Source organism: Cavia porcellus, unplaced genomic scaffold (assembly GCF_034190915.1).
Source record: "Cavia porcellus strain 051 isolate PalLab524CR breed Dunkin Hartley unplaced genomic scaffold, mCavPor4.1 scaffold_16, whole genome shotgun sequence".
NCBI classification, from domain to species: Eukaryota; Metazoa; Chordata; class Mammalia; order Rodentia; family Caviidae; genus Cavia; species Cavia porcellus.
This window is the reverse complement of record NW_026947499.1, coordinates 17,598,329-17,616,033: the sequence shown is the minus strand read 5'-3', so window position 1 is coordinate 17,616,033 and position 17,705 is coordinate 17,598,329. Positions and strand designations below refer to the sequence as shown.

At 43.7% G+C, this 17,705-nt stretch overlaps 1 protein-coding gene across 1 annotated transcript; it reads right to left on the bottom strand.

Moving 5' to 3' along the window:
* Positions 1–5,503: 5,503 nt before the first annotated feature.
* Positions 5,504–11,984, bottom strand: LOC134470814 (putative POM121-like protein 1-like). Its single transcript, XM_063227075.1, has 3 exons — positions 11,890–11,984; positions 8,347–8,480; positions 5,504–7,779 (listed from the first exon to the last, which is right to left on the bottom strand). Exons 1-3 carry the CDS (start codon positions 11,982–11,984, stop codon positions 5,504–5,506), a joined length of 2,505 nt encoding a protein of 834 aa, XP_063083145.1.
* Between the last annotated feature and the right edge of the window lie 5,721 nt (positions 11,985–17,705).

Genomic DNA, 17,705 nt, shown 5'->3' with positions numbered 1-17,705 from the left:
CCAGCAGCTCCAGGGACTGGAGGAAGGCCCAGGAGAGGGCAATAGAGGCCCTGTTGACATCAGGGAGATTTGGGGGTTAAAGTTGTTGTTTATAACATCTCTCTTCCCTTTCCACAACTCTGTTGTCCCAGCAGAGGTCTCTGTTCTGGTGCCTGTAGTCATCACACCATATGTTTAGTCTCTTATAGAAAAATCTTAATTATTTTAAATCATCAAACATTGAAAATATGGTATTACATGTCATTTTCCTTATCTTTGGTAAAACAATTCTAGTCACAACAAAGTGTAGGAATTTGGGTTATGACTGGTTCATCATTTTCCTTTGTCAACAGTTAGAAAATCTCCATTATTTGGGGCACTTTTGAATTTCACCACAGTATGTTTATCGATCAAATCAGTGATGCTGGACTTTAAGATAATCTTGGGGGGGGGAATGACTCTGAAAAGAACAGGTCTAAGGAGATAAAATGGAGTCAGTTATATAAGGGTTTGAATCTTCATTCAGGGGCAACAACCATGGCCCTCTGTCTGTGATTGTGAGGACTCCGGCCACTGACACCACCCAGGACCACAGCCTCATCCTCCTCAGCTTTGAGACAAAAGGTGCAGAGAAGAAGATCGCAGTGCGATTCTGCTTTTCTGAACCTCCAATCTCTTACAGAGTCACAGAGATCAGAACAAAATTTGTGGTTGACATGTATGCAGGACTCACAGGAGATACAGCTTTGGAGGAAGTGAATATTCTTTAAAGATAGCTTTGAACTCTTGGATACCAAAGGAGTAACTAAACAAGGCAGAGGGAAAGAATGTTGGAGCTTAAGGAAAATTATAAAAATAGTACATACAGTTAGCAAGAAAGAAAAATGAGGAAAAAATGAGAATATATAAGATCTTGGGAACACCATGATAAATTCAAATGATCCCAAAGGAGAAGAACGTTGGGCTAAGACATAGAAAACCTATTCAGTGAAAAAATAGCCTAAAATTATATGAACACCCAGCTACAGGGGCATACAGGACCCTACCTGGACCTACAGGACCTATCAGAACTGGATCTCTCTACTGAATTTCATATTTAAAGTGCCAAAAACACAAAATGAAGGAAAAAATAGAGAAGTTCCCTGCTACATTTTATAGGTAACCACATCAAACTAATAAAGGATTTCTCATCAGAAACTCCAAAACCTGAAAAGGATGTGGCATGGTGTATTTCTTTCTTTTTTTTTTTATTTAAAGAGAAAAAAAACACAAAGCAGTAAAAGGGTACAAGTAATACAGAATTTCAAGAAAAAAAATATACAGTAAGACATCACTAGTTAATGAATTACATATTGTCATCTTAGAAACAGTTGTCAAAATTACAAAATTAAAGCATACAAAGTGGGCATTCATACAGTGAGATTGCAGACAGTTCTGTTCAATGATCCAACAAAAACTCAGTAATATGGTTCTTTATCTTACACACTCAAACATATATGCAGTTATATCTTCCCTCTCTTTTTTACAATAACAATTACACTTTTTGGGTTTTATTTCTCCCACAGTTCTTATAACTTTTTTTTTTGAAGAGAAAAAAAAAACCAAATGTGACAAAGCAAAACAGAGTCAGTTAGAACAGAAGGACGGACATAGTACATGATGCAAAAACAGATTACCAGGTGATCAAAAATGGTTACCATTATGCCTCTTGCTATCTTAAAAAGAGTTACCTATATCGTCAGGTATAACAGAATTGAACAAAACAGTACAGAACAAGACCAATAAAACCTAAATTGGAGACCTTACAGGACTTCAAAAGAAGATAATAGTCAAACCATACTGGGCATCATAGTAAATCTTATTGCGTTCAAAGTGGTTGCCTATACCCTCAAACTTGATACTATCAAACAAAACAGCATGGTGTATTTCAATTCCTGAAAGTAAATGCCACAAGATGACTGAGCCCAGTGGGTTGTCCTTCTGAACCAAAGGTTTTCCAAAATAAACATAAATTTTGGCCACTAGACCAGCATTACAGAGACACTTAAGATAATCCTACTTAAGAAGATTAATACAATCATCAGAGCACAGGAAGGAAGAAACCTCAGGGAATCAACACAGAAATGAGAAACTGGAGAGCCCAGTCTTATCAAAATACTGTAAAAGACCACATGTCTCAGATAAATAAGTCAGAAAGAAATGAACACAGAATTTTCAAAACCACCAAATAAATAAACAAAATGAGAAGATCAAATGCAATAATAATAACCCTGAATGTGACTGGTCTTAATTCTCCAACTAAAAATGCAGACTGAGTGTGCTAAAAACTCAAGATGGAACAACATGTTTCCTGCACAAAACTTACGACATCTGTAAAAACTCAAAGACTGAAACAGAAAAGATGGGCAAAAATCCTCTAAGTAGAAGTAATATGAAAACAATCAAGACTAGTTATGCTTTTATCTGACAAAGTAGACTTTAATCCAATTCAAGTACTCTAATAAGGCCTATAAGACATCAGAAAGTCTTTAGTCCCTGGGAAAGCCTTGTCCAACAGTAGAAAGGTTCTTTTTTTTTTTTTTTTTTTTTTTTTTTGTGATCTGCTTTTGATCAGAATGAAAAACAAGGCAACTTTTAAATCAAAGACAGGAAACCACATGGGTTGTGCAGTCAGCGCCTACGTACAAAGATTAGGCATTGTAGGGTGAGTGTCTGGACATTTCCCCTTAATAGCCTGAAGATCCTAAACAAAGTAGTATGCTTCCAATTAGGGCTTTTTTTCCTGGAAGAAGAGAAAAATTACTAGGTGACTGAAGAGGCCAGTTTAAGTCACGTTTTAAAGTATCTGGAATGTAAGTTCAATTTTATCAAGTGCCTGATGTCATAAGGGTTATCGCTTACAGGGGAATTAATTAGTGCACTGATATCTGAAAAAGATCTTAGCAGGCAGGATCTTTCAAAGTTTTATGTGCAATCCCATCAGCCCAACCCACCTGCCGAGCTCATTGGTTCATGCCGGGCATATATGCTCACCTGTGGGATGGTTTCCCTGAGGATCAGCATCAGCCGGAGGGAAAGTGCCTGCGCGAGTGCTTCTTGCATTTGTATTCCATGTTTTTCTGGGCAGATGGTTACCTGAGCATTTACTTTGCATAGCAAGTCCCTCCCAAGGAGTAGAACCAGACATTGAGGTCCACTGAGAAAGCCGTGAGTTAAGTACAAAGGTCTTAACGTGCGTGGCAGAGGCTGCAGGAAAGCCTGTTTCTGGGCTTTCTGAGTAGCCCTGCAATAGGAACGATCTAATTAGACTCATTATCAGTGAGGAAGTTAGGAATAAATACGCACCTCTGGTGTGGATTGGTAACACTGTTATTTTTACTTGGGGGTCTTGAGGAGAGAACAGAGCCGAGATGGTCATGGGCGACCCAAGGTCCCCTCGGCCCTGCGTAAAGTCATCAACTTTTGTAATCTGAACTATTCTTTTATTGGAGGGTTTGGTTCAGTTTTCCTTCTATTTCCATTTTCATTACACAACACACAGTGGATCTTTGCTAATGTCCTTGTTCCTTCCTGGGTTAATCCTGTAGCTTTAACTGCCAGGCTTCAATGTTTTAGATCATGATGGTCTGTCTCAGGGAAAATGGTGGATTTTATAAGTTGTCTCCACCAACCAAGACTGGTTTATCCACATGGTTCCTTCAGTGTTTTGAAATTTATACCTGATTCTATGTAAATTTGGTCAGGTAAAGATTATAGTGACCATTTTTACATTTTTAGGAGCTTCTAGTTCTAATTTAATATAAATAAAATGTGATTTATTTATTTAGTCTTTTGGGGGGCATATATCAGGATTCAAACTCAGAACCTCATGTTTGCCAGGCAGGCATTGCGCCACTGAGCTAAATCCCCTTTAAGACAAGGTTTCACTATGTGGTTCAGACTGGTCTCAAATTCAATCTGTAGCCCAGACTGACCTCAAACTCACAATAATCCTTTTGTCTCAGCCTCCCAAGTGCCAGGGTCATAGGTGGGCACCATCACACTGTAAGTCTGATATACTCTTTTCAAGCAACCCAGAAGGGCTTTCCTGTAGCTTTTATTTTTTATCTGTTCCAGCTCATTTTGGGTACCCACCTGAGTCCTCCTAGGATATACTTCTGGTCACAACCTCGTAGGACCTTGCTGTCCTTTCCATATGGATTCCAGTTTGGTTTTGCTGGTGATAAGGCTCTTTCTGGATCACGCTGTTAAGGACTTGGGCCTGGTGTGATGGATCTGAAACTCTACATGAGCCGTATTGAAGACAAGACTTCTCTTTCCCAGTAAAACTTATCTGAAGCAAAGTCTATTTATCTGCCTAGGGGGTAGAGGGTTGTAAAGATGCTTGGAAGTTTTCCCCCACCTTCTAAGGACCATCCTAGTGAGGAGGGTTAGAGCTTTTCAATTTAGCAAAGCACAAGTCAAAAGAGGATTCAGGTTCAGAAATAGCCTGGAGGCTGACAATGGGAATTTAGCATTCACGTCCCATTGAATATCGTCTTAGGGAGAATTGTCTTGCTCTGCTGGAGAAGATTCGCTGGACAAATTCAGTATCCTGATGAGTCTTAAAAGAAGAAGACCATCTCAGATTCACCATCACAGTGAGAAGGTGCTGTTCCTCCTGACGCTCTACCAGCTCCCCAGACTGGAGGAGGCTCAAGTGCAGAGAGCACAAGCCCACTAGCGTCAGGGTGAGATTCGGTGTTTAAAGCTGTTAGCAGCCTTTTCTCTTCCTCTTTGCCGTTTCTATTGTCATCCAGCAGAAGCCTCTGCTTTGGTGCCTGAAATCTTTCCACCATATGTTTGGTGTCATATTTAGAAGGGTCTTGGTTATTTTAAAGCATAAAAATTGAACATATGGTATTACATGTCACTTTCCTTATCTCTAATAGAATAATCATAGTTGCAAAATAGTGTAAAAATTCGAGTCACGTCTGTTTCCTCATTCTTGCTGGCAGCAAGAAAATCTCCTTTAGCAGGCGATAATTTTGCATTTCAACACAGCATGTGTAACCATCAGACCAGTCAGGCTGCAATTTAAGATAATCTAAGGGAAAGAATGACTTAGAAAAAGAACAGGTCAGAGTCAGACAAAGCATGGTTGGTTAGCTCAGGGTGTAAGTCTTATTTGGAGAGAAACAGCCATGGGCCTCTGGCCGTGGTTGGGAGGACTCACCATCTGACCAAAGTAATTCTGAAGACAGAGTTGCAGAGAAAGGGTTGGAATGCAAAGCTGCTTTTGTGAACCTCCAGATAGTCAGGATCAAATCAATCAGCAAAGGATCTGTGGCTGTCAGGTAAACAAGACTCACATGATGTACAGCCTGGTAGAAGTAACTATTCTCTCCGGGCAGCTCTGTCCTCTTGGAATCCACAGAAATGGGTTCTGAGCTGCAGGAAGATGACTCCGTGGCTGTTGCAGGAGGCCTGGGCAAGTGATGAGGTGGCCCTAAAGACAAGCTTCCTCCTGATTTTGTTCCTACGACTAGCACAGATGCGACTTAAAGGTTGACTCGGGTTTGCACTTTGAAGCAGCCTTGTTTGTCATGTGTTCCCTAAGTGAATTCGGCCGCTTCTGCTTCGGTGGCTTTGTGGGGAGAGGACTCAAAACAGGGACCCTAGAATGTCCACACATAGAGGTTTTCATGGTGCGAGGTCCCCTGGCCACCACGGGGTTGCTATGGCTAGGCGGGCTTCCAGTGCTGAGGCCCACATTTCCTCCATGATAGCTCGGGGTGCTCGAAGTCCCTCTTCCAGAAGAAGAGAGGCTCAGTGCCTCAAAGGAGGTTATAAAGTCGGGGGGCAGCTCTTCCCTCTCAGAGCCTTCTGGTATTGCTGAAACCGCAAATGTCCTTGTGTCTGAGTTTTTGTTAGTCAGTATTGACCACAGCTGCCTGTCATCCTGAACATGGGTAACAGGACTAGGAATGTGGGTGGCCATGGCAGAAGCAGAGGCAACAGATGTACCAGGAGAAGAAAGACCCTGGGTGACACTGGAGACTGGCTGATTACTGGCAACAGTCCCAGAGGTCATATTTGTGTGTAAGGAACCCTCAAGGGCTGCTTGTGTTGTGCTACTCAATACTACCTGGCCCAGAGGTAGTCTTGAGGTTGGGGCCAGGCCCAGAGCTGTAGCTTCCAGGTCTGCAAAATGGAGCATGCTGGGAGTGGAGGTGTCTCTGTGCTGCTGACCATCAGTGGCCTCTGACATGAGCTGGCTGCTGGTTGCAGACTCAGTAGGATTTTCCTCACCTGTGGCCATGTGGAAGAACCTCAGTCCTGGCAGAGCAGAGGCATCCCTGGCTGAGGCTATGCTGCCCCTGGAAGGTGTCACAGTCACCTGCGCAGAGGGGAAGGAGCTCCCGCTGGAGCTAGCAACAGGCTCCGGGAGGAGAGGTTGGGGCAGGGACGTGTTGTCCAGGGGGGTGAGCCACAAGTCAGTCACTGCCAGGGTGGCCGAGCCTGCAGATGTGCTGGTTGAGAGGCTGTCATCCTGGACAGAAGCAGCCTTTGGAAGATCGGGAAAGACTAGGACACCAGGATCTGCAGTGGGACAGTGGCTCTTTGAGGACACAAGACAGCTTGCACATCCTGGGGGCACAGCCTCCCTTTTGGAGATGCTGGGGATGGCGGGGAAGGCGGGCCCAGCACCCACTGCTGCTCTTTCAGAGGCCCTGGGACTCAAAGGGCCCAGGTGGTCCTCATTCAGAGGGGGCTCCCAGCTGGACCTCCGGTTTCCCTTCCTGTTCACGGCTGAAGGGCCAGGCACCGAAAGAGTTTGTCTGTTAGTGCCATCTTTGCCGGTAGGGGTCAGTAACGAGTCGGAGGCTGGGGCTGTGGAGTATGAGCAGGAGTTGGGAAGGGGCTTTGGAGATGAGGAGGCCGGGGCCCCTGAAGTGTGCTTCCTTCCAGACTCAGGATGCACAGAAGTGGTCACAGCAGCAGGTGCCAAGAGGGGCCCTGGGCCCAGGGATTCTTGTTCCACTATGCACTTCCTTTTCTCTGCCTTTTTGCAGGACACTGTAAGGACAGGAGATGGAGCGGTTCTTGAGGCAAGCAGGGAAAGGGGTGTAGTGTTGCTGTACTGGGGAGCCAGAGACTCACCCTGCAACGCGCGGTTGATGCGACGGAATGCAGTCACCTTCTCCCAATCCAGGTGTTCAGCGGTGACTCGATACCCCAGTTTCAGAGGTGGTGGCAGCAGCAGAGGTTTCCGCCTAAGTGGCAGCAGAGGTATCTTGCGTTTTTGTGTCCTAGCTCTACAGGTTGTATGCGCGCTATGCCTTAAGGGTTGTATCTGCTTTGGGGTTGTGTCTGCCACCTTCTCATTCTCATTGTGCTTGGAAACTTGTGGGGTTGAGCACAGAGATTGGAAGCCGTTCTCCTTCAGGTCCTTGGAGGTGAGGCAGGGCAGCTGAACGTGGCTTGTGGCTGGATGACTCCTATGTGATTGCGCTGAACCACCAGCAGGACTGTGTGAGCTGGTGACGATGGCGTTTTGCAGCGACGCCAAAGTCACGCAGGCCTGGGAGCAAGGGCTCTGGTCATGGAGGTTTCTCTCCAGAGGCCCAGGTCTCGGGACGAAGGGAATTAGGCCCCTCTGGCCCACCACGGGTCTAAATGCAGATTGAACAAGCCTAGGACCATGGGGGCTCCTTCTGTGGCAGTCCTGGAGTTCCCTGACCACGGTCCTTTTCTCACTCTGTCTTAGGGCTTTTATTGTCATCTTCTTTGTAACCAGGCAATGAGCACACGTGGGATCTGAAACCCGGAAAGGGGTAACTTCCGGCTCCCACACAGTCAATCAGTTACTCAGTACTTCTGGTTGAGCTGCAGAGAGAGCACCGGCTTCTTCTGAAGTTTGCCTTAAAGATGGAGATAAGGACCCTCAGAAAAGAGCACAATGTCTGCAGGATCCAGAAAGAGCATTTTGGAGCTTTTCCAAAGTACTGATGGAATGCTCAGGATGTTTTAGAATGCCTGGCAAGTCAATCCATGGATGGAGTGGCTAAGTGGGGTATGACCGTCCAAAAAACTGGGCAGGCAGGGTGAAGGCCCCTGGCTGATGAGCCCCTGGGGTACACTCTTCCGTCGGGTCCAAGGGCTAAGGCTAGGGGGCAAAGCTTGCCCAGGGAACTACTCACCAGAGAAGTTGAGGAATATGGGATCCTTGCTTTCCAGAAGTCAGGAGCTTACTCCTTGGAGCTGCCAACTCGTCCAAAGGCGAAATGTCAGTGTTCCTGTGGCTCCGAAGCTGCTTTGAGCAAAAGGCAGAAAAATGCACACATGCGCAAACAGCGAAAACTGGACTGGGCACCTGCAGCATACCTGTGAGCAAGGCCCTCGTGGAAGGGACATGCAGGCACCCAACATGCTTGAAGGAGAGCCTGAGGGATCCTGTGTGAGGAAGCTGCAGATCCATCTCCCGGACCTGGTGAGGCTTCCTGACCTCCTGCGGAGGGCTGAGGATGAGAGGCACAGAGGTGAATGACTTGTTGCAATTACTGCAATACCTTAGCCCAGCTGACAGTCACGGCTGCTGTGGTCAGACGCTGTCAGGGACGGTCCCTGACCAGAGGACTGCACAGAAGCAGGGCTCCTGCCTGAGCAACTCCAGCATGACAGGAGATGGAATTTTTACTGCACTTACCCTGGGAACCTTAGAGAGGACAGCCTGCTAAGGAGGAAGTGCTTGCACCACCCAGGGTCTGCTGTTGTTTGTCATTGTGTTGTAGTTGTTCTGGGAATATTAGGCAACCTAATGTCACAGTCCAATTAGGATTACTATTTTACAATCTAGATTCCATTTATTTAGACCCTTATAAAATATAGAAGCCTTGCAGACACTTTGATTATTTTCCCTCTGGTTTTTATGTGATTACTATGTCCTATGTCTTATCTTTATAAAAGTGTTATAACTTGCATATTCATATATGCAAAATATATTATAAAAGTGCATATAATTTGCATAATAAAGAATTTTAGTGGGAAAAATAATCTATTGCATTTATCCAAATACCATTCAGTTGTTCTTTTCCTGAAGTTTCGTCTTCATTTTTATGTTTTTTTACCTTCATCTTGAAGAAATTCACATATTTTTATATGTGAAAGTATGCTTTTTAGTGTAAGTTTTTTCATCTTTATATATCTTTGTGTTTATTTATTTTTTTTTGCTCCTCGATCCTTAAGGATACTTCTGCCACCATATAATATCCTAGGCTGTTCTTTTTTTTTCAGCACTGAGATACTGTTTCTTTTTGTTTGTACCAGGGATTGAACTCACAACCTTGTGCTTGCCAGGCAGGCACTTATGCTGCTGAGCTAAATCCCCAGGCCCGAGATACCATTTCAATCACTTCTGGAGGGAGGAAAAACAAAAAAGAGCTCTAACGGATATAACAGCAAGTATGTTTAGGGGTGTTAAATAGCTGACTATATTAATGTTTTTGGATAATTGAACACAGCTATTTGCAGTCTCTCTGTTTGAATGTCTACTTTGTATTCTTTGATACTGTGATGTGAGCAACTATTTCCAAGATGATAATATGTAATCTATTAATAGGTGATTTTTTACTGTTATGTTTTTTTTTTGTAGTTCTGTATTATGTGTAACCTTACACCACTTTGTTTTGTTTTGTGTTTTTCTCTTTTTCCTCTTAAATTAAAAAAAAAATCACTTCTGGCTGCTATATTTTCTGAAAAGTCACATTGATATGTCTCTATATTTAACATGTCATTTTCTGTAACATTTTCTAGTTTTCTTCATGTTTCCTTAGAATTTATTAATTTGGGGGGTGTCTTTGTTTTCAGATTGTCCTTTTTTGACCTATGAGCTCTCTGACTCCTGTCACTTCTCTGATGAGAACACATTTCTTCCATTAATGTCGAGAGTATTTTTCCTTTCTTCCCTTGAGAATGCTTATAACAGATACTTTTTGCTATTTTTTATTTTTAATGTGGACTTTTTCAGGGCTGTAGTCCTGACTTTTCCCTTGAGAACTGATCTGCTTTTCCTAATTTTGTGCACATTTTATTGTGTAATTTTGGATAGTATTCTGGGCAGTTTGGTGATTGTTTTGTAAGACTCTGGTTGCGATTAAAATCCTCCGGCAAGTGCCCATTTTCCTTTCTTCTGTCATCCGCTAGGCAGTGAACCCAGAGGGGTCAGGCTACCCTCTGTATTTTGCCTTCAGTGCCCAGTGGTTCCACGCTCCTTGCAGAGCCCAGGCCACTGCCGTGCGGTGGTGTCCGCAGGGCTCTCCCCAGCTCTGCAACTCTGCAAGATTAGTGATGGTTTACTCCGCAGTCTCCTCTTGAAGCGTTCACTCTGCCTCTTTGGGTCTGTTCTGTGCACGTGCAGCTCAGTGTGAGTCTGAGAACTGTGTTGGCTTTTATACAAATTTAAGTAATTTCTTTCTCCAGCTCTCTCTCTACCCACATTCTTCTGATCTAGGGGCCTCACACTTCTACATGGCTTAACTCTCAGGAATACAGCAACTGAGGAAAGAAAAATCTTAATGGAGATTTCTCTCACTCTCTTTAAACAGCACAAATCTCTTTATCTGTCTTTTGCAGAGACAAGTGATTTGTCAGGGTTTTAGTTCCCTCTGTCACTCCCAAGGCTGCAGGACAACTTTGTAACCAGCAAGAAAGACACAGCAGGAGGAGGGATGACCCCTCAAGGTACCCTCCCACGCAGAGACGGCTGGATAGATACAAACACACAGTCCCAGGATTCTTCCTTTCAAGGCGCGCCGGAATTAATTTCTCCTGGGGAAAACCAGGTGACCAGGAAGGGAAAAACATCTTCCATATACTGTAACAGCCCATTAAAGTCCAAGTTTGGATTCTAGTCTCCACTTGCTTATCACTGTTTCCCTCTCAGCATTTTGAAATAGTGTTCACTTTCTGTCCTCTGTCTGGTTTTCACTTGTAATCTGTGTGGCTATGTAGGTGACAGGTTATATGGGACTTTCCACCTTGTCCAAATCGAAAGTCTACAGGTATTTTAGAATAAAATGTTTATTTACATTGTCATACAGGGTAGGTTTTCTTTTTATAAATGCAAACAAGTAGTAAATGTTATAGCTATCTCTATTTTAATATGATCACAATGCATTAAAATATTCTTCCCTATAAAACTAAAGCTACCTTATTTGTAATTTTTAAAATAGATTTCTATTATTTTGTGATTAAAGGAATTATTTGGATATTCCTTAAATTACCGCTAAGCAATTGTTTTCTGATGCATCTTTTATTCCTATTTAACTTTAATTTAGGAGTTGGGTTTCGTGACTTGGGGAAACTGTATAGTCAGATAAAAAACAAAATGGGTGGCCCGGGGGGGCCTCTAATTAAGTACAGGAGGAGATGCCCTTGCAAAATCACTGTCAGTCCTAGATGACTCTCCAGACCTCTCTTGGTATGAAATTAAATGGAATTGTTATGCTCATTTCTAGGAATATAGCAACAATCTCATCCAATATGGAAAAATGAAATCAGGAAAACTTTTCATTGAGCAACATTATTAATGAACAACTTGGAGGAAGGCAGAAGGAAATGCTGAATTACGTGAATATGTGTGATACCTCCCCTCCTCTTGATATAGAAATGGAAACTTCTATGTGGAATGAATCCTTATTATTGCTTATTTACCAATGTTTCACCGAGTAAGGTCTTCAGCGCTGTGTTTTTTTTCTATGCATTTTTCATTCTGCTCAAACTAGTTGGAGGTAATTATTCTAGGGGTATCTTTAAGAATAAAGGTAAAGAATTTTATCACAGACACACAGTGGGCTGGAAGCACGTATTTGTACAAATCAGAGCTGCATTTATTGGAGACGCCAATCCTGTAAGAGCTGCTAGACTTGCTGCACACCCGGTCGCTCTTCCTTGTAGCTCCCCTGGGGCTGACGGCTGTCCTGCCTGTCTTCGGTGTTCTTGTCCAGGTCCTTGACTGGATCCATCTGTGTAGGACCGACCCCCACCCCAGCCCCAAAATAAACCCTCTCTGCTTCTACCGATCCGGGTACGGGGCACCATGCAGCCTTTTCCTGCAGGCTAGAGAACTGCAGAGGGGAATGAGGCAGCAGCAGAGGCAGATTTAAAAGGATGTTGCAGAAGGCTCTGCGGCTGAAGGGAGCGAGTGGGTTTGAAAGAACTGAAGTAGCTGGACCAGAGAAAAAAGAACAGTGCTACTCGGAGCCATACGCAGCCCATGGTCTGCTGGAAAAAACAACTGGAAAGAGATCAGGGAGGACTCTGGGAAAATGGAAAGAAGGGAGCAGAGCTGGATTTGAGTGTTGTTAATTGCTCGCTTGTGGACAAACGTCTGTCTTTATGGTTCAGGTGTCTTTCTGGGTTTTAGTTTATCATAATGGGAAGTGAATGGTCTCTTAATTACTTGCTTGTCAAGGGAACCCATATGAAAGCCCCCACCAGGTTCTCCTGCACCAGAAGCAGAATTCCCACCACTGCTATTCCTGCTGTGTGCCGTCAAGGAAGAACAGGGGACAGGCTGTTTCATCAGGATTTCCTCCAGGTGACTCTAACCATGTCTATACCAGCTCCTTCCTGACTCCTGTTATATTTCCCTGCAACACATCTCTGTGTGTGTGTGTGTGTGTGTGTGTGTGTGTGTGTGTGTGTGTGTTTCCCAGAGCAAAAAGGACTGGCTTCCCCATTGCCCTGAGAACTGCTGTTAAACTATCCAGTCACATGACTGGTTGGCAGGAGAGCAAAATGACCAACTGTCTTGCTTTCCTGCCTCGGGCTTGGCCTCAGAGCCCTCTTAACTGGAAAGGAGAGGCAGAGGCTTTTTACTGGCAGCAGAGACCCCAACAAGAAGGCAGGAGAGGTAGCAGCTGGTCCTGCAGGGGAAGACACATTTAGCTCTGTGAACTGGATCTGGGTTAAGGGCTATGAGCAGGGAGACAACATCACATCTGCTGAGCAGAGCGTTTTGTAATAGTGAGTCTTCTAGGCTCAAAGTGGGGGGTAGGGGGATGGGGAGGAAGGTGGGGCATGCTAGGCTGGGGGAGAATGAGGGCAACAGCTGACGCTACTCCGGGCATTCTGTTGGTTTGCTCTAACCCAGTACTTAACGAAAGAGAGGAACAGTTTTGCTACTTCCAAATTCAGTTGCCAGATAATATGCGATCACCCCATTTAACTTAAACCACATACACACAGTAAATAAGATTTAAGTTTGAGTGTATTGCTAAACCTGGAAACTCCATGCCAGGCAAGTTTGACCATGTCTGGAAACATTTTGATTGTCACAGCTAGGGGTGCTGCGGATATCTCATGGGAGTGGCCCGGGAAACTGCTAAACACCCTGGGGTGACCACCACCTCTGCCTGCTATGCCACCAGGGCCACTGAGAAGTATCTAGCCTGTAAGCGCAATATAATTTTTTACTTGAGATGCTTGGGACCACAAGCATTTTGGGTTGTTTTTATTGTGGTTGTGGTTTTTGTTTGTTTTTTAGATCTTGGAATACTTTCACATACAAGGCAAGAGATCTTGGGGACAAGATCCAGGTCAACATGAAGTTCATTTATCCCTCGTGTATATTTTGTTCCTTAATTTTACACAATGTCTGTAGTTAACCATTGCTTTGACTGCAACTCATCATATGAGGTCAGGTGTGGAATTTTCCATGGAGGCATCACATCATTCTCGAAAAAATGTTATGCTTTGGATTTTTAGGTCAGGGATGTTTCAGTTGTCCTGTTAAGATTGGGAACCTGCTGTCCCCTGCCCTTTGCCCCTCTTGCTGATCTAACACAGACATCTCACTCTCAAATGACACTTTTGCACTTTTAAATTGTTTTGCACGGGGACTTCATGAACCATAACTCCCTAACTGTGTCATCCAGGTAAGTCTCCTGGATGCCTCACTGTCGGCCCTGTGCAGTGACTTAGGCCATGGGAGAGATTTCCCATTAGTGATCCCATTAGTGACGCCCTGTCCCTCCCTGCCGTGGAGAGTCACTCTGTGCTGAACACTGTGCCCAGTGCATCCCAAGCATTGTCTTTCCTGCCCCACATCACCCTCGAGGGAGAGTCTTTCCTCCTATGCCTAAACATGACAAACTAAAAACCAAAGATGCTGAGCAGCCAACTTTAGGGTCACCAAGTCAGTCCATGGAGCAGCCAGGGATCTTATAACCTGGCTTACAGAGAACAGTGAAAGGGATCTGTACCTTCTCACAAGTGCCTGGACACATGACTTGGGTTCTTATATATAGATGGTCTATTTTGTATGTGTGTGTGTGTGCCAGGGATCAAACTCATGACCACATGCTTACAAGGCAGGCACTTATACCGCTGAGCTAAATCCCCAGCTATATGGTCTGTTTTGAGACAGGAAGCAGGAGGGTCCATTCATTCCAGTTTGTGCAGAGCTGACTGCAGACTCATTATTACTGCTGTTCGTATAATGGTGGCAGCACTTTCCAAAGTCATCCAACTTCATGAGGAAGTAATTTCTAAACCTGCCCTGAGCTCACTGGCTCTTCCTTGCTCTGAAGATGTTCATCACCCCTGGAGAGGGGGCTTCAGATCCTGAGAATTCAGCCCTCTCTCAGGTCTACCCTCTACTATGAAGCACAAAGAAAACTATTTGATTTACTGGGTAGAGACAATGACAGCTTCTCTGTTGTGTGGTATCAGCCATGTTTTGCAATCCTACAACTGCTTCCCAACAGCAACAGAACAACACAACAGTTCCTGCATGGGAGAGATTCTGCAATTCTCAGAAATCTGCATCCTGAAGGCTTCCGTTTCTCGATTGCCTGGATTCAGTTCTGTAGAAATGATATCGTCTTATCCATCTGTGTGTCTCTGATGCTGGAGTCACCAGCACATTTCTTGCTGAGTTGTTCATGAGCACATCTGTTGGTGATGTCACAGCCACTAAAAAAATACCATACTGTAATCTGAGGACACTGTTAAGGAAATGGGACAAAGGGGGAAATATTGGTGTCTAGATGATATAGAATGGGAACAAAGAGAAGCCTGTATCAGAGAGAGAGAGAAAGAGAGAGAGAGAGAGAGAGAGAGAGAGAGAGAGAGAGAGAGAGAGAGTTGGTCCAAGCATTAAGAGTTTACTTTCTCCTCCTTAAGCCAGAATAGCTGGACTTCTTTTGAGGTCCTTCGTGTTGGCCTGTGAACCCCTCCTAAATCTCAAGCCCCCTTAAATGTAGGCCACTGGACCTGGGGAAAACTGGAAAACTCTTTGCCGGTTTGGTATTTCCAAAGGTGCTGTTAACCCCTCCACCGTGTCCTGCATGGTGTGCGTTCCTGGGTGGCTCCCCAGATGCTCCTCGCAGACGGTCTCAGTTTTACTCCTGGATTCAGTGTGTGCTTCTTGCATCTTAAACAGAACCTGGAAACAGTGACACCATCTTTAGTTTGGAAGTTAAATTAATCTGAGTGCAAACAACAGAAAGTTGAGATCAGGTTTAAAAGTACTTTCAGAAAATGAAGAGGGACGAAGGTTTTTCAGACTTGTGCTGCCTTCATGTGCTCCTCGGTTAAGAACAAGTCCATTTTCTTATGCCATGTTCATGTGAGGGGGTGGGAGAAACCCAAGAAAGCAGAGGAAAACACACAGCTCTATGGCTAGATGAATAAACATAAAATATCCAGAAAAATATGAACCCTTTAATAAAAATATATAACTCATGCTGGGCACATATAAATAAGCACTACATGATATCAGTTACATGTGGATTTTAAAAGGGCAGAAGTTACAAAGGGATATTCGGTGATCTGTGATAGACTGAGGTAGAGCTAGGGAAAGCTATCGTCACAGGGTACCAGGTTTCAGTAGAAAAGAGAAAACCTGTCAGATATGGAGAAATCATCTAACATAAAGATAAGCGAGGCATATAGAATTTGAAACAGCCACAATCAGAAAAGAACTTCTCCAAAACACATCCTAGTAAAAATGCCAGATGTCTGACACAAGAACAGAATCTTAAAAGTTGTTAGAAAAAAACAGCAAAAAATGGAAGGTAACTCTGTTATAGTTACAGCGGACTTCTCAACACAAAGCTTCAAGCCCAGGAGAGCTTGGACGAAGCATTTCAAACCAGAAGAGAAAAAAACTTCCAAATAGACTGACATATCCTTCCCCCAAAACCTGACTCGGGCCTTTTTCTCTTGATGGTTTTAAAAGAGATTTGTCAAGGTCATGAGAATTGTTGAAATGCTCCATTTTATTTTCTTCTTTCATATATTTCTGATCATTATTTGTTCCTTCCAGTGGCTGGAGGGTGACTTAGAATTTGTACTCTTCAATATTCTCATACCCACTTTTGTCTCCTAAGTACATTTAATCTGGGTCCAGATGTTCAAACCTCAGCCTTAGAGTCCAGTAGATTCTCTGTAACAGAGAACGTTGCCTTCAGGTTACATGAGTATCAAGGGCAATAGCAAAAACTGACTTCAGAGAAATGTCTTTTCATCTTCTCTTCCTCTGTTTCATCATGGAAGATGAAAGGGAGCTAAAGAATTAACAATAAAAAAAAACTATAACATTCTGGGCTCTGGGGGTCTGGAATTCTGAAGTTGGATGAAGAATAAAGATGTTTCTTGGCTTATAAACAAGGTCACATTGCAGTTTTACACTCTTGGAAACCAAGGCTGGATCTGTAGGAGCAGATGCGAGAAAAAAAAAAAAAAAACAAGCAAAACATAGATTGCCAACATTGTTAAATCTATGTACGCTTATCTGTGATTGATGATTATAAGGTCATCACATGCTTATCATGCACCATGTGCTTGGGAAAAATGTACCCTACTATATTCTTTATGAAAATGTTACCCACAACTGACCTCGTTCTCGTCCCAGAAACAAAGGCTAAGGCCTTGATTGACATAGTTTACACCATTCACAAAAGTGTGCCTTTCTAAGTGTACACATCTCATACTCACCAAGCATCAAAAGCAGAACACCTGTTTTCTTGCAGTTTACTTTACTGGTAAAATAGCTCTTCTTTCCTCTCTGCATTTACTACACTTGAAATAAACTCTTTTTTTGTCTTTTTGAGACAAGGTCTCACTATGCAGTTCAGGCTGGACTTGGGCTCATTTTTATAGCCCAGGCTGGTCTTGAACTTGCAAACAATTCTCCTGCCTCAGCCTCCCAAGTGCTGGAATTACAGGAGTGCACTACCACGCCTGGTTTGAAGTAAACTTTTGTGTCATGCTGTAACAGTCTTGACTCCCCATTTTCCCTAAGAGTCTCATTTCTTCATTCTTTACTGGAGCGAGGGCAAGGACATGAGGGGGGCAGAGGGTCATTACAGGTTACCCCAAGTCTCTCCTTCAAATATCACCCCAACTGGACACAACAGATCCACCCATATCAGCTCCATGCTGGGGTTTGCTCCCTCATTTAGATTCATCTCTGCTCTGGTATAAAAGTCCCTGGTCCAAAGGGTTTAGCTTAGCAGCATAAATGCCTGCCCTAGCAAGCTTGAGGTCATGAGTTTGACCCTGGTACAAAAACAAAACAAAACAAAACAAAACAAAAAAATAAATAAAAATAAAAGATCCTGGTCCGTGTGTTGGAGCCTTACCCAGGAAAAAGTATGTGACTCCTTCGTCCCCATTTATATAAGCCTTCTCCAATCTATTTCTCCCTTCCTATCTGCTGCAGGTATAAGATCCCAAAC